The 25,332-nt window shown below is 38.9% G+C and overlaps 1 protein-coding gene across 4 annotated transcripts in view; it reads right to left on the bottom strand.

The window, feature by feature from the left end:
- LOC131682906 (uncharacterized) overlaps positions 1-25,332 on the bottom strand; it is an 834,740-nt gene that overhangs the window by 801,292 nt on the left and 8,116 nt on the right. For all 4 annotated transcript variants that reach the window (XR_009304249.1, XR_009304250.1, XR_009304248.1 and 1 more), the window contains exons 2-4: positions 22,304-22,437; positions 22,108-22,248; positions 20,584-22,054 (exon numbers count right to left, since the gene is read on the bottom strand). Coding sequence is in view for 1 of the 4 variants with exons in the window: in XM_058964718.1 (XP_058820701.1) it covers positions 20,584-22,054; positions 22,108-22,248; positions 22,304-22,437 (1,746 nt within the window). In the remaining 3 variants the exon portion in view is untranslated. The remainder of the gene's footprint in view (positions 1-20,583; positions 22,055-22,107; positions 22,249-22,303; positions 22,438-25,332) is intronic.

The raw sequence follows: 25,332 nt of genomic DNA, 5'->3' as shown, positions 1-25,332 counted from the left end.
GCTACGCTTACAAAGCTCAGTCGTAATGATGCCCCGAGAAGCCAACGATGCCTACTTGGTCGGTTTGTTCGAGAATGCAAAATAGTGCTTTCTAGCTCACCGTGTCCGCGGGGAGTGCGTCTGAATTATGCTCCCGCAATAAAACAATAAACGGTTCTTTACAGGACCAATTAATTGTGTTCTAATAAGAGTTAAACTGAAATTTACATTTTATGGTGTATAACAAATAATTTTCAGAAAGCAATATAAGAAATACGATGTGTGGAAAGAAAGAAAGAGAATTTAAATTATCTTCTCTCGCTCGTTTTCGTGCACTGCTTTTCCATTCCTTTCTGCTGCTACTACCATCATAACTAAAACGAATGTGCGTGTTCCCCCACCATCTCATGGCCAGTGTTGCCACAATTCCATGTCGCTATAACAATTTGAATTATTTTATTGATCCTCTCTAGTATTGATAAAATATAGAACATGCAAAGTACACTAGTCGCATGCTTTTATTCGAACTTTTTGGCAGCCTCCGTTGATTAACTGCATAAATCGATTTGTTTGTGCAGCTCCTTGCTAGTAGCAAACTAAATAGCCTTTATCAGCGCTAACAAATAAAACAAAAGAATTTAAATTTGTGAAAATCTTCTCCTTCCTTCTTTTCAAATCTGCAACATTCTTTGAAAATATTGTTGGAATGTTGTTATTGAAAAACTGAACATGCAAGTTTGCTAGCACTGGCCACTAGATTGAAGGCGATGGAAAGACAGAATATTCGTTTTGGTTATGCTAGTATTGGTAGCCGAACGGAAAGGAAAGGCACAGGAATGGCACGAAAACGAGCGGGAGAGCGATAGTAGTGCTTTCTTGTGTTTTCATATATGAATATTGGTCGGTCGGTTTTTCTCATCATTCGTATTCGTTCAAGCACTAGCAAGCAGCCAGTCCACCGGAGGAAAGCAGTTGGCGATGATGACGGTCCGCAAAAGTGCCCCAGCTACTGGTGGCCCATCGCAACCAACTACCGATCAGGAACTGTCGCCATGCTAGTATTTCGCCCCAACTAAAGGGCAACGGAGCAACTAATCCGCTGGCTAACATTCCAGCGTCTGGTTCGTAAGGTTGTGTATTACTTCAAAGTCGAGCTACGCTTACAAAACTCAGCCGTAATGAAGCCACTGATGCCTACTTGGTCGGTTTGTGGGAGTGGGCGTAAATTACAATAAAAGCAACGGTTCTTTTCAGGACCAATCAATTGTGTTCTAGTGAGAGTTAAACTGAAACTTTTATTTTAAGGTGTGTAGCAAATTTTCAACAAGCAACATAATACGTTGGGTGGAAAGAAGTAGCTTGCACACGGAACAAAAATTTAAATTATCCTCTCGCTCGTTTCGTGCACTGCTTTTCCATTCCTTTCTACTGTTATTATCAGTATTACCAAAACGAATGTGTTGTTGCATGTGTTTAAGAGAAACGTTGAAGTCGCATGCTTCTATTCAAGCTTTTTGGCAGCCCCCGTGAACTAACTGCATTAAATGATTTTTTGTGCAGCTCCGTGCTAGTAGCAAACAAAATGGCCCTACCAGTGTCTGATTCGTGAGATTGTGCAGGATTTCAAAGTCGAGCTAAGCTTATAAAGTTCAGCCGTAATGGTACCCGAAGAAGCCAGTCTTGTCGTTTTGTTCGAGGCTACAAAACAGTTCGCCAGGCACGTAACTATCATGCCAAAAATATCCAACGATCCAGCGCATCACCATCAACACCAACGCCGATACCAAAGGTTCTTTTCAGAACCACCATTATTACCATAGAGAATTATTTGAAAATTTCCCATTCAAACGTGATTCTGTTGAATATTATTAGATTTAAATTAACGTCTCGAATTGAAATCACGACGCTCCGGTTATGTGACAGGCATTACCCACCCATCTTTTTTTATTGTGACCACGACACCCCATTTCAATATTTCTGAATGAACAGAAGGTCGAGTTTGGAAAGTTTGTAACTTTCATTGTACTTAACCAAATTACACAATGTTCGCACTAATGATTCAGAAATATGATCAGGAATCTTCTGTTAGATTTGTAAGTATGTATAATTTACATGAATAAAGAAAAATTGATTTTCAGGAATCAATTATTATCTGTTCTTCCATTGGCCAGTACTACGCGACTTCCTCATGCTAACAATTAATTTCATCGTTAGCCATCTCCCTCACCAAGGCCAACAACGCCAACAAAACCGGTCCTTTTCAGGACCACCATCATTTTTGTAAAGAATAATTTGAAATATTCCTCGCCCAAATCACCTTTTGTCCGAAAATTCCAATGAGTATCAACATATTTGAAGAACGTGTTCCTTATGTATTCTACATCTCTCCGGTTATGTCGCAGACATTACCCACCCATCTTTTTTTAATTTTGAGATGAAATGTGTACGGATTTTTCCTAGCCCATAGTTGGTCAGCTTACAAATGACCCTAAGCTCAAAACCTCTATAATCGAGACAAAAAAAAAGGACCAGCTGAATAAGGAAACGATAGCGATGTAATAAGCACCTGTCAGGAAAGCATACAATGAGTCCCTGGTAGCATTTGTTTGAAGTCGCTGTACTGTGCATTGGTCCGCCCAACAATTGAGATCAGCTCCGCAGTGTGGAAATAATTTAAGCTATACTCAACAGGTTTATTAGATTCGTTTTGCGCAGGCTATCGTGGCTTGATCCGCATCGGTTACTTAGCTACGAAAGTCGTTGTCTACTTATTGACCTGGGCACCTTGCAAACCCGGCGGAATCTCTTCAAAGCACTCTTCGTAGCAGACACTCTGCAGAATAGGATCGACTGCACCGCCCTTTTGCAGGATGTCTCGCGCAATGTCCTCTCCAGAGATCTAAAGAACAGGCATTTGCTACGGTTACCGTTTCGTCAAACCAACTACGGGATGAACACAGCTATCAACGGCATCCAGAGACAATACAGTCGCTTCGGTCTTCACTACCATCTTCTACGCCCAACGCTCTGTCGTCGGTTTGCGATTATACTGTCAGGATCAAATCCACACTGACTAATAGTGTTGTCCATATTCGTTAATAAATTTGACTATGTTATTTATATGGTGTATGGTCTTAATTATGTATTTTAATGCTAATCTTTTAATTTGTATTTTATGTCAATGTTTTAATTATTCTATCATCATTGGGGCCTAGTAACAAAAACCGGTTGATGCATACAAACAATAAACAATAATCTGGTATATACAGTATCGCCTAGCGGCGAAAATGTAGGCAAGTGTGTTTCTCCATGAATGTTGTCGAAAAATCCTATACAAACTTCAAGCAAGTTGGACCGGTAGCTAGACATGGTCGATTTGGTTCAAATTTGGAGCAGACTTTTCTTTTCTTTAGAAATCGACTCAGAGGTGGACCGATTAAGTTTTAAAAAATTAATTTTTTTCTGAGCAGTCCATTGCTCATGTATTATTAAATAGACATTTTTACCGTTCTACAGTCCAAGCGAGACTGATTTATTTATTCATATTTTATATCCCTCGCGGCGGTGGTTCGCCGCGTGCAATGCTGCATCAGCAAGATAACGTTCGTTCGATCGGGTTAGTTTGTTTATTTAGATCAGAACTTTTCCGTGCCTCCGATACGATCGTTGTTACCAAGTGGAGCTAGCACTCCACTGGGACGGTATCCCCCACACTCAAATTGCCCCACAAGGTTTTTACCAAGTTAAAAGTCGATCATGAGAAACAACTGTTATTTTCAAAGATTTTGAATTTTCTTCTTCACGTTTTATAACTGCATGTAAAGAATATGCTGTATTCTATCAATTAAGGAAAATTTTGATATTATTTGTTTGTTTTTCTGCAAATATATTTGCCTTCAACCTTAGTGTGCTCATATTGCTTCACTTTCCCCTAGGTATTATTTGCATGTTCATTAGGGGCCGTTCATAAACCACGTAGACTCATAGGGGGGACGGGGGGAGGGGGCTAGCAAAAGTCTACGTTTGTCTACGAGGGGGGAGGGGGGCTCTTTGAAAAAGTCTACGTAGACTCTTATTTTTTTGTTATTCTCGTATTACTAATTATAAATGGGATTTAAAGAGAGTTGTATTTAAAATATCGGTCTATTCAGCTAGGTGTATTTATGCAGGCACTTCAAAGCTAGTACACTATTGAGGTAACTACTCGTTAAGCAACCACTCAACCCAGAACCCACGATTTTGTTTGGGCAACCTCACACGTTGTTGTTTCTTGCGTATATTTTGATATAGTTTTGATCTAGGAATAATACAAAATGACAGTTCTAAAGATGTTTGACCAAAATTCCTCTCGACGGAAGATTTTGACTGTGAAATCATCTGAGACACCACTAGTTAGCAGACATACATGGACCATTAAATGAATGAACCATAAAAGTTAAAAAATGGTCAAAGTTAAGCAATAAAACCACTATTGTAACAACAAAACACCCGATTTCTATTAATAGGTGGATTAACTTTTTTTATTTGTTGATTTCGGTGGTTAAAGCAGTAGTGTAGTTAAACTTCTACAACAAAGTGTTGACTCGAGTTAATAAGTTTCTCTTGCAATCATTTACACTGATTTCAAAATCTTTAAACATTCGTTAAATTTTATGTCTTGACCCTACGCAACTCCGTGCAAACCGGTTTTACTATATTTATCTTCGAAAATATTTGGAGTATGGCTTTGATACTTTGCGATAATACTCTCAGGTGATATGGCTATTAATTACATAAGAAAAATATATATTTTTGGGAAGATTTAAATATTTGTTCACGAAAAGTGAAGTTTGTGAGCATGGTTGGTGTATTATTTTAGTCTAGATAATAGTACACATCGACAGTATTATTTTGTAATTGTTTCCTTTAATTTAACAATTTTGAATGCACCAGTAAGGCTCAAAAAGTGTTTAGCAATTCTGCATTGTTGCTGTAGGTTACTCTTCGGCCAAAGCTTGAACTAGTTATAGCAATAAATCTTTTTACATATACTTGAGTGACTAACCTTGAAAAGAAGTATTCCGCTACACAAACGTTGACAAGCACCTTGATTTGTTATTAATTGATTTGATCAGTCATAGACAAAAAACCAATGTGAAAAACCTTTGTTTATTTGTGGAGCAGGGAAAAGCCCGCTGGAGTGAAGCTCATTTTCGCCTCTTCTCCAGTAGGCATAAAACCTTCTCATCTTTTCATTGTCAACAGGCAATATGCTAACCCTAATGACAAAAATTACTATATAATACACAGAATATAAATAATATACAATGATAGAACATACAAGTAAGTTCAGTACTTATTAACTATGCCTAACACAAACTCGAAAAGTGAAACTGGCTTAAGTACTACTTACAACATAATACAAAAATTTTATAAACGAAAGCAACTAAACAGTGGATATGACTTCAAAAAACTTTTTTTTATGGTGGCTCGGGACAAATTAAAGTCGAAGGCATCAGAGAGTTGATTAAACATACGACTCATACAGGCTATGGGTTCGTTATGACCATAATTAGTTCTAGCAACAGGAAGGCGGAAAAAAGTATGGGATCGCAAAACACGACGATGGATGTTGAAGTTCAGCTGTTGGAGTAATGCGGAGCAGTCGATATTACCTTGAATAATATCGGAGACAAACAAAGCCTTTGCGACATTGCGACGACAACTGAGCAGGTCTAGACCGATCAATTTACATCTGTCTTCGTATGCGGGCAAATTTATCGGGTCATTCCAGGGAAGATGGCGCAAGGCAAATCGTAAGAACTTGCGTTGAACGGACTCGATTCGGCTGATGCTGTTTTGATAGAATGGTGCCCAGACCACTGATGCATATTCTAATATCGAGCGTACTAGAGAGCAATAGAGTGACTTTAAACAGTGCACATTTCTGAAATTTTTGGCTGTACGAAAGATAAATCCAAGTGTTCTGGAAGCCTTTGATGTTACGTATGAAACATGGTCTCTAAATGTTAACTTTGAGTCAAGAATTACACCTAGATCTTTAACAGAAGTATCTCTCCGAAGATTATTGCCATAAAGTTCATAATTGAAAATAATTAATGAATGCTTACGAGTAAAGGATATTACGGAGCACTTAGATGCATTCAAGACCATCTAATTGTTGCTGCACCAATTAGCGAAGATTTCTAGATCGCATTGAAGAAGTCTTGCATCATCAAGACATTTTACGATGGTGAATAGCTTGAAGTCATCGGCATAGGAAAGGTTGACACATTTTAGTAAAAGGTGGACATCGTTCATGTATAACAGGAAGATTATGGGTCCCAGGTGGCTGCCCTGTGGAACTCCGGAGGTAGCAGCAAATGGTAGGGAAAGAGTATCTCCAATTTTAACGCTCATTTGACGGCCAAATAGGTATGAACGTAACCAATTAAGAAAAGGTCCGTTAAAACCCAGCTGTTCGAGTTTGCCAACAGCTATACGGTGGTTGATCTTGTCGAAAGCTGCAGTAAGGTCTGTATAAATCGCGTCAACTTGATGTCTTTGTTGGAGCGCATGAGTTATGTATGATGTGTATGAAACTAAGTTGGTACTGGTAGATCGCTTAGGAATAAATCCATGTTGTTCTTCAGCTATTATGTTACGGCAGTTGTGAGTGACAAAATCCAGGACGATTGACTCGAATAGTTTGGATGTAGCGCACAAGGCTGCAATTCCGCGATAATTGCGCACGTCGCGTTTACATCCCTTTTTAAAAACCGGGAAAACGAAGGATCGCTTCCAACAGTCAGGAAAAATCCCTGATCGCAGAGAGTCGTTGAAAAGGCATGATAAGGGTGTAGCGAGACTTGTAGAACATTGTTTTAGAACAGTCGCTGGGATCCCATCAGGACCGACGTTACATGATTTTTTTAGCTTTCTACATGCAGTAATAACTGCATCAGAAGTGATACGAGGATGTTGACCGATGGGGAGCCCACATGGAACTCTTAGAACAGCAGTAGATATTTCTGAAGAGTTCAGTTTAACGTATGTAAAAACACTGCTGAATTGCTTACGAAATAAATCGCAAATATCTTTGGTAGATGAAGCTTGTTTTGCATCACGGATCATGACCGATGGTAAACCAGACTCCTTCCTTTGATTATTTATATAATTCCAAAAGGCCTTTGGATTGAACTTTAGGTGATTTTGAGTGCGTTGTTCGTGGATACGAGAGAGACGTTTGTTTAAACGTTTATATCTGTCGTTGGAAATAATGTAACGAATTTTCAATGGGCGCGTGCGAAATTTCGAGAATTTTTTGAAAGCAGATCTTTTGGCAGATTTTAAACGTTGCAGTGTTCTATTTGTCCAGGGAGGGGAGAAGGGAGTTTTTTTTAACTTTTTGGGTACGTACTGGTCTATAGCGTACAGTAGAACGTTCGATATGACGGTTGCAGATTCGTTGACATCTCTTCCATCGACAACATTGCTCCAAATGATGTTACTCAAGAATTGGTTCATGGCGAGGAAATTTGCATTTTTGTAATCATAATAGATAGACTCAGATATATCTCGAAAGACGATGGGCGAGCAATCGCGAATCGAAAGATGTAAAGGTTGATGATGGTGGCATTTCTTTACAAGCGGAGACGGTGCTTCAGAAATGGAACAGTCATTAATTAAGTCTAAACTAACAAAGCATAGGTCAAGTACACGGCCGTTACTGTTAACGATGTTGTTAATTTGTCCTAGTCCTGCGGTGTTGTAACTGTCAAACAGTTCTGTTGCTAGGTGACTAACGGTGGAGAATGAGTTGTCAGGGTACTTAGCGGGACAGGAGACCCACTTAATACCTGGGAAGTTGAAATCGCCAAGTATTACCATATTATCACTAATTTTCATTTGTGAAGCGATCCATGTAACAGAGCTAAGATGTTCATTAAACAATATTACGTCGCTGGTACGATCCGGAGGAATATATATTACGCAAATGAATAACGTAGATTTTGAAAGCGTTAGAGCGACCCATATTTGTTCTACACATGAGCAATTAGGGGGAAAGAGTTGGCGTGATTTAAAGCGAGAACGCGTTGCAATAAGAACTCCGCCTCCATGGTTCCTGCTACTGTGAGAACTATTTCGGTCGGACCGAAAAACGGTGTAAAGCGGGCCAAATATTTGGTGTGATAACGTATTACCATTCAACCAGGTTTCAGTAAAGGCATAGATGTCATATGATGCATCGGAGCAGGCTAAGTAGTAATCAGTTATTCTCGTATTCATACCGCCAACATTTTGGTAATAAAATTCGAGTTGTTGGTTCAAACCAGTGATGTCTGAATTCCTCGTTCTCGTGGCAGTTGAAGTGGGTATGTTGGTGTGCGATGGACTTGAAGGGTGTACTGATAGAGTTGATTGGGCAATGGTGTATTGAGTAGCAAAGGGGTTCTCGGCGATTGAATTGTTCGTGCTGGTAATCCATTGGTTATTTGTCGCATTGTATTGGAAAGACGTTGACTTGGTAGCAAATTCTCTTTCACCAACGGGGCGGTTTGAAAACGTTTGTTCAAACTCCGATCTAAAAAAAAGATGGGTGGGTAATGTCTGCGACATAACCGGAGAGATGTAGAATACATAAGGAACACGTTCTTCAAATATGTTGATACTCATTGGAATTTTCGGACAAAAGGTGATTTGGGCGAGGAATATTTCAAATTATTCTTTACAAAAATGATGGTGGTCCTGAAAAGGACCGGTTTTGTTGGCGTTGTTGGCCTTGGTGAGGGAGATGGCTAACGATGAAATTAATTGTTAGCATGAGGAAGTCGCGTAGTACTGGCCAATGGAAGAACAGATAATAATTGATTCCTGAAAATCAATTTTTCTTTATTCATGTAAATTATACATACTTACAAATCTAACAGAAGATTCCTGATCATATTTCTGAATCATTAGTGCGAACATTGTGTAATTTGGTTAAGTACAATGAAAGTTACAAACTTTCCAAACTCGACCTTCTGTTCATTCAGAAATATTGAAATGGGGTGTCGTGGTCACAATAAAAAAAGATGGGTGGGTAATGCCTGTCACATAACCGGAGCGTCGTGATTTCAATTCGAGACGTTAATTTAAATCTAATAATATTCAACAGAATCACGTTTGAATGGGAAATTTTCAAATAATTCTCTATGGTAATAATGGTGGTTCTGAAAAGAACCTTTGGTATCGGCGTTGGTGTTGATGGTGATGCGCTGGATCGTTGGATATTTTTGGCATGATAGTTACGTGCCTGGCGAACTGTTTTGTAGCCTCGAACAAAACGACAAGACTGGCTTCTTCGGGTACCATTACGGCTGAACTTTATAAGCTTAGCTCGACTTTGAAATCCTGCACAATCTCACGAATCAGACACTGGTAGGGCCATTTTGTTTGCTACTAGCACGGAGCTGCACAAAAAATCATTTAATGCAGTTAGTTCACGGGGGCTGCCAAAAAGCTTGAATAGAAGCATGCGATTTCAACGTTTCTCTTAAACACATGCAACAACACATTCGTTTTGGTAATACTGATAATAACAGTAGAAAGGAATGGAAAAGCAGTGCACGAAACGAGCGAGAGGATAATTTAAATTTTTGTTCCGTGTGCAAGCTACTTCTTTCCACCCAACGTATTATGTTGCTTGTTGAAAATTTGCTACACACCTTAAAATAAAAGTTTCAGTTTAACTCTCACTAGAACACAATTGATTGGTCCTGAAAAGAACCGTTGCTTTTATTGTAATTTACGCCCACTCCCACAAACCGACCAAGTAGGCATCAGTGGCTTCATTACGGCTGAGTTTTGTAAGCGTAGCTCGACTTTGAAGTAATACACAACCTTACGAACCAGACGCTGGAATGTTAGCCAGCGGATTAGTTGCTCCGTTGCCCTTTAGTTGGGGCGAAATACTAGCATGGCGACAGTTCCTGATCGGTAGTTGGTTGCGATGGGCCACCAGTAGCTGGGGCACTTTTGCGGACCGTCATCATCGCCAACTGCTTTCCTCCGGTGGACTGGCTGCTTGCTAGTGCTTGAACGAATACGAATGATGAGAAAAACCGACCGACCAATATTCATATATGAAAACACAAGAAAGCACTACTATCGCTCTCCCGCTCGTTTTCGTGCCATTCCTGTGCCTTTCCTTTCCGTTCGGCTACCAATACTAGCATAACCAAAACGAATATTCTGTCTTTCCATCGCCTTCAATCTAGTGGCCAGTGCTAGCAAACTTGCATGTTCAGTTTTTCAATAACAACATTCCAACAATATTTTCAAAGAATGTTGCAGATTTGAAAAGAAGGAAGGAGAAGATTTTCACAAATTTAAATTCTTTTGTTTTATTTGTTAGCGCTGATAAAGGCTATTTAGTTTGCTACTAGCAAGGAGCTGCACAAACAAATCGATTTATGCAGTTAATCAACGGAGGCTGCCAAAAAGTTCGAATAAAAGCATGCGACTAGTGTACTTTGCATGTTCTATATTTTATCAATACTAGAGAGGATCAATAAAATAATTCAAATTGTTATAGCGACATGGAATTGTGGCAACACTGGCCATGAGATGGTGGGGGAACACGCACATTCGTTTTAGTTATGATGGTAGTAGCAGCAGAAAGGAATGGAAAAGCAGTGCACGAAAACGAGCGAGAGAAGATAATTTAAATTCTCTTTCTTTCTTTCCACACATCGTATTTCTTATATTGCTTTCTGAAAATTATTTGTTATACACCATAAAATGTAAATTTCAGTTTAACTCTTATTAGAACACAATTAATTGGTCCTGTAAAGAACCGTTTATTGTTTTATTGCGGGAGCATAATTCAGACGCACTCCCCGCGGACACGGTGAGCTAGAAAGCACTATTTTGCATTCTCGAACAAACCGACCAAGTAGGCATCGTTGGCTTCTCGGGGCATCATTACGACTGAGCTTTGTAAGCGTAGCTCGACTTTGCAGTCCTGCACAATCTCACGACCCAGACGCTGGAACGATAGCCTACTCTGTTGCCCTTTAGTTGGGGCGAAATTCTTGCAGGGCGACAGTTCTGATGAGTCACCAGTAGCTGGGGCACTTTTTCCGTCCGTCGCTATTGCCAACTGCTTTCCTTCGGTGGACTGGCTGCTTGCTAGTGCTTGAACGAATACGAATGATGAGAAAAACCGAACGACCAATATTCATATACGAGAAAGCACTACTATCGCTCTCTCGCTCGTTTTCGTGCCATTCCTGCGCCTTTCCTTTCCGTTCGGCTACCAATACTAGCATAACCAAAACGAATATTCTGTCTTTCCATCGCCTTCAATCTAGTGGCCAATGCTAGCAAACTTGCATGTTCAGTTTTTCAATAACAACATTCAAACAATATTTTCAAAGAATGTTGCAGATTTGAAAAGAAGGAAGGAAAAGATTTTCACAAATTTAAATTCTTTCGTGTTATTTGTTAGCGCTGATAAACGCTATCTAGTTTGCTACTAGAAAGGAGCTGCACAAACAAATCGATTTATGCAGTTAATCAACGGAGGCTGCCAAAAAGTTCGAATAAAAGCATGCGACTAGTGTACTTTGCACGTTCTATATTTTATCAATACTAGAGAGGATCAATAAAATAATTCAAATTGTAATAGCGACATGCAATTGTGGCAACACTGGTCATGAGATGGTGGGGGAACACGCACATTCGTTTTAGTTATGATGGTAGTAGCAGCAGAAAGGAATGGAAAAGCAGTGCACGAAAACGAGCGAGAGAAGATAATTTAAATTCTCTTTCTTTCTTTCCACACATCGTATTTCTTATATTGCTTTCTGAAAATTATTTGTTATACACCATAAAATGTAAATTTCAGTTTAACTCTTATTAGAACACAATTAATTGGTCCTGTAAAGAACCGTTTATTGTTTTATTGCGGGAGCATAATTCAGACGCACTCCCCGCGGACACGGTGAGCCAGTTTAACTCTTATTAGAACGCAGATTAGTTTCTCTGTTGCCCTTTAGTTGGGGCGAAATTCTTGCAGGGCGACAGTTCCTGATCGGGTTGCGATGAGTCACCAGTAGCTGGGGCACTTTTTCCGCCGTCGTCATCGCCGACTGCTTTTCTTCGGTGGACTGGCTGCTTGCTAGTGCTTGAACGAATACGAATGATGAGAAAAACCGACCGACAGATATTTATATAATCGCGCTAATATGCACTACTATCGCTTTCTCGCTCGTTCTCGTGCCGTGCATGAGCCTTTCCTTTCCGTCCGGCTTCTAATGGCCTAACCAAAGGAATATGCCGTCTTTCCCCCACCAAGTGCTCTCGTCAAGCAACCCAATGCGAATAACCATACGAACAAACATGTAATGGACCTATATATAAACTTTTCATTATTTTATTGTTCGGTTGGTCTACCATAACGACGGCTCTGTGCGGGATGGGCTGAAAATTTTCACTTTTCCGAGTCGTTTTCGAAAGATTTTTCAAAACACATTTTTTTTGTTATTAGTACATGTTATACATACTTCAAATTTTAATACAGCATAGAGGAACATATTTGCAACAAATTGGTCTAAAAATCAAATCATTCTGTTAAGTATGATAAAAGTTATTAACGTTCAAAATCTGACGCGGCGCCGCAGCCGATATTTTGAAACGGGACCCCTATATTGAAACCTTAAATGTATTCTACATTAAAAGGAGAGATAGTAATCCCGGGAGGCCAGAAATCCTTTGAGGTGAGGAGTCCCTCGAGCGTAGTAGGAACACTGATCTTATTTTAATGCTAATCTTTTAATTTGTATTTTATGTCAATGTTTTAATTATTCTATCATCATTGGGGCCTAGTAACAAAAACCGGTTGATGCATACAAACAATAAACAATAATCTGGTATATACAGTATCGCCTAGCGGCGAAAATGTAGGCAAGTGTGTTTCTCCATGAATGTTGTCGAAAAATCCTATACAAACTTCAAGCAAGTTGGACCGGTAGCTAGACATGGTCGATTTGGTTCAAATTTGGAGCAGACTTTTCTTTTCTTTAGAAATCGACTCAGAGGTGGACCGATTAAGTTTTAAAAAATTAATTTTTTTCTGAGCAGTCCATTGCTCATGTATTATTAAATAGACATTTTTACCGTTCTACAGTCCAAGCGAGACTGATTTATTTATTCATATTTTATATCCCTCGCGGCGGTGGTTCGCCGCGTGCAATGCTGCATCAGCAAGATAACGTTCGTTCGATCGGGTTAGTTTGTTTATTTAGATCAGAACTTTTCCGTGCCTCCGATACGATCGTTGTTACCAAGTGGAGCTAGCACTCCACTGGGACGGTATCCCCCACACTCAAATTGCCCCACAAGGTTTTTACCAAGTTAAAAGTCGATCATGAGAAACAACTGTTATTTTCAAAGATTTTGAATTTTCTTCTTCACGTTTTATAACTGCATGTAAAGAATATGCTGTATTCTATCAATTAAGGAAAATTTTGATATTATTTGTTTGTTTTTCTGCAAATATATTTGCCTTCAACCTTAGTGTGCTCATATTGCTTCACTTTCCCCTAGGTATTATTTGCATGTTCATTAGGGGCCGTTCATAAACCACGTAGACTCATAGGGGGGACGGGGGGAGGGGGCTAGCAAAAGTCTACGTTTGTCTACGAGGGGGGAGGGGGGCTCTTTGAAAAAGTCTACGTAGACTCTTATTTTTTTGTTATTCTCGTATTACTAATTATAAATGGGATTTAAAGAGAGTTGTATTTAAAATATCGGTCTATTCAGCTAGGTGTATTTATGCAGGCACTTCAAAGCTAGTACACTATTGAGGTAACTACTCGTTAAGCAACCACTCAACCCAGAACCCACGATTTTGTTTGGGCAACCTCACACGTTGTTGTTTCTTGCGTATATTTTGATATAGTTTTGATCTAGGAATAATACAAAATGACAGTTCTAAAGATGTTTGACCAAAATTCCTCTCGACGGAAGATTTTGACTGTGAAATCATCTGAGACACCACTAGTTAGCAGACATACATGGACCATTAAATGAATGAACCATAAAAGTTAAAAAATGGTCAAAGTTAAGCAATAAAACCACTATTGTAACAACAAAACACCCGATTTCTATTAATAGGTGGATTAACTTTTTTTATTTGTTGATTTCGGTGGTTAAAGCAGTAGTGTAGTTAAACTTCTACAACAAAGTGTTGACTCGAGTTAATAAGTTTCTCTTGCAATCATTTACACTGATTTCAAAATCTTTAAACATTCGTTAAATTTTATGTCTTGACCCTACGCAACTCCGTGCAAACCGGTTTTACTATATTTATCTTCGAAAATATTTGGAGTATGGCTTTGATACTTTGCGATAATACTCTCAGGTGATATGGCTATTAATTACATAAGAAAAATATATATTTTTGGGAAGATTTAAATATTTGTTCACGAAAAGTGAAGTTTGTGAGCATGGTTGGTGTATTATTTTAGTCTAGATAATAGTACACATCGACAGTATTATTTTGTAATTGTTTCCTTTAATTTAACAATTTTGAATGCACCAGTAAGGCTCAAAAAGTGTTTAGCAATTCTGCATTGTTGCTGTAGGTTACTCTTCGGCCAAAGCTTGAACTAGTTATAGCAATAAATCTTTTTACATATACTTGAGTGACTAACCTTGAAAAGAAGTATTCCGCTACACAAACGTTGACAAGCACCTTGATTTGTTATTAATTGATTTGATCAGTCATAGACAAAAAACCAATGTGAAAAACCTTTGTTTATTTGTGGAGCAGGGAAAAGCCCGCTGGAGTGAAGCTCATTTTCGCCTCTTCTCCAGTAGGCATAAAACCTTCTCATCTTTTCATTGTCAACAGGCAATATGCTAACCCTAATGACAAAAATTACTATATAATACACAGAATATAAATAATATACAATGATAGAACATACAAGTAAGTTCAGTACTTATTAACTATGCCTAACACAAACTCGAAAAGTGAAACTGGCTTAAGTACTACTTACAACATAATACAAAAATTTTATAAACGAAAGCAACTAAACAGTGGATATGACTTCAAAAAACTTTTTTTTATGGTGGCTCGGGACAAATTAAAGTCGAAGGCATCAGAGAGTTGATTAAACATACGACTCATACAGGCTATGGGTTCGTTATGACCATAATTAGTTCTAGCAACAGGAAGGCGGAAAAAAGTATGGGATCGCAAAACACGACGATGGATGTTGAAGTTCAGCTGTTGGAGTAATGCGGAGCAGTCGATATTACCTTGAATAATATCGGAGACAAACAAAGCCTTTGCGACATTGCGACGACAACTGAGCAGGTCTAGACCGATCAATTTACATCTGTCTTCGTATGCGGGCAAATTTATCGGGTCATTCCAGGGAAGATGGCGCAAGGCAAATCGTAAGAACTTGCGTTGAACGGACTCGATTCGGCTGATGCTGTTTTGATAGAATGGTGCCCAGACCACTGATGCATATTCTAATATCGAGCGTACTAGAGAGCAATAGAGTGACTTTAAACAGTGCACATTTCTGAAATTTTTGGCTGTACGAAAGATAAATCCAAGTGTTCTGGAAGCCTTTGATGTTACGTATGAAACATGGTCTCTAAATGTTAACTTTGAGTCAAGAATTACACCTAGATCTTTAACAGAAGTATCTCTCCGAAGATTATTGCCATAAAGTTCATAATTGAAAATAATTAATGAATGCTTACGAGTAAAGGATATTACGGAGCACTTAGATGCATTCAAGACCATCTAATTGTTGCTGCACCAATTAGCGAAGATTTCTAGATCGCATTGAAGAAGTCTTGCATCATCAAGACATTTTACGATGGTGAATAGCTTGAAGTCATCGGCATAGGAAAGGTTGACACATTTTAGTAAAAGGTGGACATCGTTCATGTATAACAGGAAGATTATGGGTCCCAGGTGGCTGCCCTGTGGAACTCCGGAGGTAGCAGCAAATGGTAGGGAAAGAGTATCTCCAATTTTAACGCTCATTTGACGGCCAAATAGGTATGAACGTAACCAATTAAGAAAAGGTCCGTTAAAACCCAGCTGTTCGAGTTTGCCAACAGCTATACGGTGGTTGATCTTGTCGAAAGCTGCAGTAAGGTCTGTATAAATCGCGTCAACTTGATGTCTTTGTTGGAGCGCATGAGTTATGTATGATGTGTATGAAACTAAGTTGGTACTGGTAGATCGCTTAGGAATAAATCCATGTTGTTCTTCAGCTATTATGTTACGGCAGTTGTGAGTGACAAAATCCAGGACGATTGACTCGAATAGTTTGGATGTAGCGCACAAGGCTGCAATTCCGCGATAATTGCGCACGTCGCGTTTACATCCCTTTTTAAAAACCGGGAAAACGAAGGATCGCTTCCAACAGTCAGGAAAAATCCCTGATCGCAGAGAGTCGTTGAAAAGGCATGATAAGGGTGTAGCGAGACTTGTAGAACATTGTTTTAGAACAGTCGCTGGGATCCCATCAGGACCGACGTTACATGATTTTTTTAGCTTTCTACATGCAGTAATAACTGCATCAGAAGTGATACGAGGATGTTGACCGATGGGGAGCCCACATGGAACTCTTAGAACAGCAGTAGATATTTCTGAAGAGTTCAGTTTAACGTATGTAAAAACACTGCTGAATTGCTTACGAAATAAATCGCAAATATCTTTGGTAGATGAAGCTTGTTTTGCATCACGGATCATGACCGATGGTAAACCTGACTCCTTCCTTTGATTATTTATATAATTCCAAAAGGCCTTTGGATTGAACTTTAGGTGATTTTGAGTGCGTTGTTCGTGGATACGAGAGAGACGTTTGTTTAAACGTTTATATCTGTCGTTGGAAATAATGTAACGAATTTTCAATGGGCGCGTGCGAAATTTCGAGAATTTTTTGAAAGCAGATCTTTTGGCAGATTTTAAACGTTGCAGTGTTCTATTTGTCCAGGGAGGGGAGAAGGGAGTTTTTTTTAACTTTTTGGGTACGTACTGGTCTATAGCGTACAGTAGAACGTTCGATATGACGGTTGCAGATTCGTTGACATCTCTTCCATCGACAACATTGCTCCAAATGATGTTACTCAAGAATTGGTTCATGGCGAGGAAATTTGCATTTTTGTAATCATAATAGATAGACTCAGATATATCTCGAAAGACGATGGGCGAGCAATCGCGAATCGAAAGATGTAAAGGTTGATGATGGTGGCATTTCTTTACAAGCGGAGACGGTGCTTCAGAAATGGAACAGTCATTAATTAAGTCTAAACTAACAAAGCATAGGTCAAGTACACGGCCGTTACTGTTAACGATGTTGTTAATTTGTCCTAGTCCTGCGGTGTTGTAACTGTCAAACAGTTCTGTTGCTAGGTGACTAACGGTGGAGAATGAGTTGTCAGGGTACTTAGCGGGACAGGAGACCCACTTAATACCTGGGAAGTTGAAATCGCCAAGTATTACCATATTATCACTAATTTTCATTTGTGAAGCGATCCATGTAACAGAGCTAAGATGTTCATTAAACAATATTACGTCGCTGGTACGATCCGGAGGAATATATATTACGCAAATGAATAACGTAGATTTTGAAAGCGTTAGAGCGACCCATATTTGTTCTACACATGAGCAATTAGGGGGAAAGAGTTGGCGTGATTTAAAGCGAGAACGCGTTGCAATAAGAACTCCGCCTCCATGGTTCCTGCTACTGTGAGAACTATTTCGGTCGGACCGAAAAACGGTGTAAAGCGGGCCAAATATTTGGTGTGATAACGTATTACCATTCAACCAGGTTTCAGTAAAGGCATAGATGTCATATGATGCATCGGAGCAGGCTAAGTAGTAATCAGTTATTCTCGTATTCATACCGCCAACATTTTGGTAATAAAATTCGAGTTGTTGGTTCAAACCAGTGATGTCTGAATTCCTCGTTCTCGTGGCAGTTGAAGTGGGTATGTTGGTGTGCGATGGACTTGAAGGGTGTACTGATAGAGTTGATTGGGCAATGGTGTATTGAGTAGCAAAGGGGTTCTCGGCGATTGAATTGTTCGTGCTGGTAATCCATTGGTTATTTGTCGCATTGTATTGGAAAGACGTTGACTTGGTAGCAAATTCTCTTTCACCAACGGGGCGGTTTGAAAACGTTTGTTCAAACTCCGATCTAAAAAAGGAGAGATAGTAATCCCGGGAGGCCAGAAATCCTTTGAGGTGAGGAGTCCCTCGAGCGTAGTAGGAACACTGATCTTAAAAGATACATAAGATAACGGTCGTTCCTGTTCACGATCTTGGCGTACTAGCTTAACACAGAAAATCAAGTTTGGGTCGCACCTGGATTTGCTTACTATATAGAGGATTAAATTATTAGCAGTTTCATTTGGCTGGAATCGAGTTACATAGAACCATTTTCTTGATATTGTGGGAGGTGCAACCGAGAGCGTTGGAATTGTTAATGTTTCAGAACGTTCAATTAAATTACAATTAGGAATACTTAAGCTTTGTATGGCAAACTGTGATCCGGGAACCGTGGGCTGCTGTAGAAATTGTTGACTGTGACGGTGGGGTTGATCATCGATGACAGCACGTACACTGGCGCCGGTGTTGAAACATACGGTTGCGTTAGCAGTATTTGCGTTGTGGGAAGCGGATGTGGAGCTGTTAGTGCGCATGGCAGCTGCGGCGGGAGCAAAAGAACGCGCAGCATATGCTGGGGTGATCAGCGATGGAATGGTTTCGAAAACTGGAGCAATTGCAGGTGGTGCAGCGGCAGCAGATGGGCGAGGTGGTGCGGTAATAGCAGGTGCAGCAGTAGTATTTGCTATTGAAATAGGTGTAACAGTGGCATGGGAAGTGGCTATGGCGGTAGTGGGTGCAGCAAGACCAGTGACGGCAGTGGTCTCGGTATAAGAAGGCAAAACGATGATATTAGATGCATCATTTGATGCAATCGCAGCAGATGCAGTGGCAGTTGATATAGCAGCAGTTGATTCGGTAAAGCACACAGCAGTAGCAGTAGGTTCGATGGCAATGGGTGCAGCAGTAGTAATAACGTTAGTCGGCGGCGTAGTAGTAGTCGGTATGAGCTCGGAATTAGCAGCAGCAGATGCAATATCATCAATAGCGCAGGTGTCCACAGGTGCATCTATAAGAGGGACTGGTATAATATTGGAAAAATCAGACGTACCGATTGAAACATCAACTCTCCGTCGCTTATCTTCCCGTGGCCGTCGAGATGAGTTGAAACTTGAGGTACGGTCTCGTTTGTTTCCGCAGGAAGTATCGTCGCCAGGCATGAGTGAGTTGAAGATTTCGGAGAATGAGAAGTGCATCCGATTCAGCTCTTCCTCGAAGTTAACAGTAGCGTTGGGATGGGTGGGTTGGCTATGAGGCTGGTTGCAGTTACTGGGGCGTGGTGGTCCGTTGGAAAGATTGCGACACAAAGCACGAGTAGCATCGATTTGTAGGCCAACTAGTTTCATTATAGATGTTATACGGAGTAGAATGAGATCGAGTGTAGGGTTTTGTATTGGTTGATGCTGATGGATTCCAGAGCTACGGCACAACTGACAAAACCAAAAGGCTCCGGGACAATCGCGTACGGCTTTGTGCTGGTTGCTATTCAAACTAGCACACTTGAGGTGGAAGGATTTGCGACATTTTCCACACTCAACTTTGCCACTGCGAACGGTACCGGAGAAACAAGGGCTCGCATCACACTTTTTAGACATTGTTCTCCTTATGATGGCACCGGACAAACACTATTGGTTTCGTATAGTTGACGTTCACTACTGTGAATGAGCACGGGTATGCCGAATGCGAAAATAAAACAATGGTCGATAGCAGCAAACACGAGTGAATAGATTTCACCGAAATCCATATATTGACCAGAGTTGAAAAAAAAACCGACACTATGTCTAAGTTCGATACGGGATAAGCAATCGAATTTGCAAAAAAACTGAAACGATAGCGCGTTTAAACCGATGAAAAATCAAAATAATTGCAGACTCCAAGTAACACGATTTTGTTTACGTAACCCTTTCTTTAATATTTAAAAGGTTTGAAATAAATCGGAACGTTAATTTTTAATTGAACATTATAATGTGCTTCTTGCTAATTCTACATTTCCCGCGAATAAAAAAATAAAAGTCTACGTAGACTTTTGGCGTGGGGGAGAGGGTTTGGTAAAAGTCTACTAAGGTCTACTAGGGGGGAGGGGGGGTTAAAAATTCTCAAATTTCGGTCTACGTGGTTTATGAACGGTCCCTTAGTGCAACATCATTCTTAAATCAATATTCCAACGATATTCTGACGCATTCGAAATTTTGTGAGTTTCTACGACGAATCGCCATATAATGCATTTTTGTCCCGGGTAGATATCGCTTTTTGTGCATTATATCAGCTACAATGCAAATTGGGAATTCGAATTTTGCTTATTTCCATGCGGTTCGTATTTTGGGTGAACCTTAAGGCGATTTTTTTTACAGATATTAGACAAATATTGATTTTTCAGTAGATTAGATAAACTTATTCTTTGAATACCATATATAATATGATTAATCGTTGTTACTTACCTTTAGTACCCTCGAAGTAAATCCACTGCCATCGCCACTTCCGTTACGCCCACCCCTACTCAAGGCTGTGGCGGAAGAATTTACACCAGTCAATCCGGTGAATCCACTTTTAATTTCACTTGGTTTTGAAAGATATAAACTCTCGGTACGTTTTGGTTGTGATGGCGATGGAATAATATCTTGGCCAAGTGTTCGTTGTCGTAGCAAAACTTCCTCAAAGGGCTTTTGATTAGAAAATGTATCACTTGTTGGGTGGTGTAAGGGGCTAGCTGCTCTGGACGGAGTTCGCGGACCAAATCCGTTTCCTGTGGATATCGAACCGCTACTGGGTGCATTATTGCGCATTGGAGTGACCCCTCGAATCTGGGAACCAGCCCGTACAAATTGATCAGGCACAGATTCATTTGTAATACCTTGACTACTGACACATTGGCCAGTTCTATCTACTGAGGATTGTCTGGATTGTGTTCCACCTAACCTACTGGTGGCCCTTGAGTAGCGATCGACTGAGCCATCTCTGCTAGGAGGTCGCTTATAATGATCAAAATAATCTATTGAAGTCTGACTAATTTTACTTAGCATAGGAGCAGGCTTTGCTGCACCGGAAATTTGAATGGAATTTCGATGAGTAAAATTATCATGATGATAACGATCTACTTCTAACTGCTGATAGCTTTGTCTATCCGTAAAGTTTGGCTCTATCTGTCGCTGTTGATTTATTTGCATAGTATTACAGAATATATAATCGGATTCCGTTGTTTGGTGCGTATTGGATGCCACGTTCGTAAAAGTGTTTTGTACGTTGTTAACCAGATTCGATATCGTTCCAAAACCCGGTTGAGTATTCCGTTCAAAAGGATGCGCCCTATTACTAGGAACTTGTATCACATTGCAATTCGATATTTGTTGTTGAGAATTTAGATACGTTTTATCATATACATCGAGATTACTCAACGGAGTATCTGTTTGCGAAGGAGATCCCATAGATGCCGGATTATATACATTTTGTTTTATAGCCCCAATAGTTGTTTTATTCGGTACAGCTGTGTTAGATTTGGTCAAATAATCCAGAGGTATCCGACACCGATCACGCTTCAATCGTTCGAATCGTTCTAATAATTGCGGCTTGAAGTCTGGCGCAAAATCTTTAGCCATTTGTATGGCTAGGTCGGAATCTTCTCGAGCATGATCAGCGGCAACGTCTGCAAGTTCAGCTTTGCCGCGAGCTGTCGCCGTCCTGGAAATAGCTATATCAGCCTTCTGCAATGCATATTTTGAGGCACGTTGGGCCGAGTCAACTGCAGCATCTATCCTCTCTCTAAACTTAGCAGAACGAATGAGAAACAGATGTTTCTTTTTTTGACTAGTGATAAGTACATTATTTTTATATTTTCCCTCTTCTTTCGCTCCATCTTTAAAAGTTGTAACACCATAACCGTACTTCTTATTAGAAAACCATTCGCCTTCGTATCTGTAAATGCAACAATCTAAGTAACGTCTTGACCGATTTTATTATGAACATACTTCAAACCGTCGCTTCGCTCAGATATACCATAACCACAACGCTTGTCATTCTTCCATTCACCCATATATGTTTCAATTACACTGCCATCCAGTTGTTCGTCTTCAACGATAAAACTAGCATTGGAATCTGTATGCACTGATCTAAAAGTAGAAACAAGCTCATTGATCTGATTGAAAATCCAATGCTCAATAATACTTGTTAGTCAATCCTGACTGCGAGGATTCTGTGCTAAGCCAAGAAGCAATAGATGCTGTGGATCGAATACTTCCAGATCCATTTCCTCGTTTTTCCAAATCACCTGTGCTTCGCTGTTTTCTTATTTTAAGGCCCTGAAAAATATAAAGGCAAATCTTGTAAACAAATATTTCTTTGATTGTGAGTTATGCTATGAATGAAAAGCGATGATCAATGAAACGGTTATGTTAAGGGATCATTCTATTCACAACTTGGAAAAAAACTAACTTTTTGTTTTTTTTTTTGACATTGAAAAAGTTTTACTCCACTATCTGAGGTTAGGTGTCATTCAAAAATCTAAATTATGTCATAGGTAACGATTATATATTTATATTCCCATATAAACTGAAATGAAAAATTCTCAAAGGAGGGAGCAAGGGAAAATTTCAAAATCGAATTTGCAGTTTTGATGCCAGATGACTTTAAAATGCATGAAACGTTGAGATTTGATGAAATCACGAAAAAAACATTTTTGGCGGAAATTGACTTTTTTGGACTTGGGCACCTTTTTGCCTTTCTCATATAGAAGGTTATGCAATCACTCTAAAAACCGTCAACCTAACTTTTTTTATCTATGTAGGCTTAGGTAGGAGTATGCAATGAGGGGTTGCCACTTTAAAATTAAAAATAATTTAAAATTTCTTAACAAGTTGAAAATTTTCGGCGAGGTCGGGGCCACCCGGATCTTCGTTCTTGATCAGCCGCTGGTTTCAAACGTTGTTTCAGTGTCGACACATAATATCTCAAGATCTTGGCTGTCGATCCATTGCATGTATCTGCAAATCTTACTGAATATGTAATATACATTTCTATCATTGTATTGAACATAACCAGCTATGGAATCGTAGTTTGAACAAATGAGAAAGGTACAATTGTACCACTAGGTGTATTTAAAATAGGTTTTAATGTTCGAATTTTCACTCCTAAAGTGATGCATTGCGAACGATATCAACTCTTTGGTCACACAGAAAAGTTTTGCTCGAATAAAATAAAATGTTGGACTTGTAATTGTGATCATGACACATCTTCTTGTAAAATTAGCACAGAATCGTGTATTTATTGTCATGGCAAACATTCTAGATCAAATGAATGCCCTTCTTATAAAGATTTCCAAACTAAACTCCACCAGAACACTAAACAGGAGTAAATATACATATGCTGAATTATTGAAATCCTCCTCATCAATAATTACAACAAAAAATTCATTTGATATTCTTGAAGACAACGCAAATATAAATATTCTTTCTGATTCTCAACCTGGTTGTAGCTACCACCCTCCTCCAATTAAAAGAAGGAGAAGCAACTCTCGATCAAAGCAAATACTAATATTTCGAGACCTAACATTAATAATCGAAATGAATTTTCTTTCCTCAAACCAACTTCTGAAATTCCAGGTTTTCAAAAAATTAATACTGAGGAAAAATCTTCCGATTCATCACACAACCCTCCAAAATTAATTATGGTTTGTATGCCTATAATGGACCCTTTGCGTATAATGGACCCGCTGACGCTTTTTTGTTAATTATTATTCATTAATAGCTGTTTTTACCGTATACTGCTGGTTACCGGACAGCTTTAAGACTTAGACAGAAATTAGAATGTGTTTTTTCACCATAATTCATTTCAAAATTGATATTTGCACTCAATTTCAATCCAGTGCAGCATGACATAGGGTTTGTAAGTAATTGTTTTACTATTATGATAAGAATACTTCGCTCTGATGTAAATAAACTACGCATGAAAAAGATATTGTTTTACTTATAAATACCTAACACTAGCACAATCTTTTGCGATGCAGATCTAACAAACTATGATAATTTAAAATTTATATTGAAATTCTGGGGATCCATTATGGGATCAAGTGAAACTAGCTATCTGTGCATTATGCCCCTGACACATAATATAACAAGAAACTTGTAATAGCAACTAATAGAATTAAAAAGAGTTTTCAACATTCTGAGGATTCAGTATAAGATTGATTGAAACCATCATATTGAAAATTTTGCAGCTTCTCAGTATTCAATCAATAAAATTTGTGGTTCCTACACCAATCAATAGACAAAAACTAATAACAGTAGGTACAAATACATGAAGTTTGCCATTCAAAAGTTTATTCGAGCGACTAGAATTATGTTCTGTCAAAAAAGCGTGCAGGAATTTGATGTATCACGCTCTACTGTGAAGTATCGCGGAGTATATGGAAAAACTGGCCTGAAGGAACAAGAAAGGGTTCACGCTTCCCACCATAGAAGAAAATAAAATAGTTACATGGATAGCCCGAAAAGATTACTTAATAAGCACGAAAAATTAAATTCTGGGGTAATACTTTAGCAAGTTCATCGTGCACAGGGTTGCAGAATGATTACAATTTATTCATTAGTATCCTTCTATTGAAAAAAGTAATAGAATAAATATATTGATTTAGAAAAAAAAGGTGGTGCTAAACGTTCAAGAAGCTTTACTAAAATTTGGTTATACGGAATACTAAAGTAAATACCGTAAAATGTAGCATTGATTACTGTTTCGAATAACTTTCTTGAAATCAACGAGCTGTAATTATTTTTTATTTTTAAAGTAATATAATATAGCTCGAAATCTTGTACATATTGCATATATCCAGGCAATTTCATGCCCATTATTGTTACGTCCCAAAATAAAACAAAACTAAAGATACAAAGTACTTTTATCGAACTTTTTCAGGAGAATAGTAGAAAGTAAATAGTTGGGGATTAAATCATGTAAATCATGAGCCCTTTCAACTAAAAATACTTACGGTTTCTTCAAAACGCTTCAGATATAGCTATACATGAATGTACAAGCAATTGTATGAACTGATCAAAATGATGCAAGAAGTTATGTCGTTTTTAATTTGTATTTGGTATCTTAAAATATTATTAAATGACAAAATATTCGTTGTCTTTAGACACTGAACATGTTTAGAGCCGACTTATTAATATTGCAAATGCTTTACTCCACTGTATTGTTGATGG

This window comes from Topomyia yanbarensis, chromosome 2, assembly GCF_030247195.1.
Source record: "Topomyia yanbarensis strain Yona2022 chromosome 2, ASM3024719v1, whole genome shotgun sequence".
Classification (NCBI taxonomy): Eukaryota; Metazoa; Arthropoda; class Insecta; order Diptera; family Culicidae; genus Topomyia; species Topomyia yanbarensis.
This window is presented reverse-complemented; position numbering and strand designations above follow the sequence as displayed.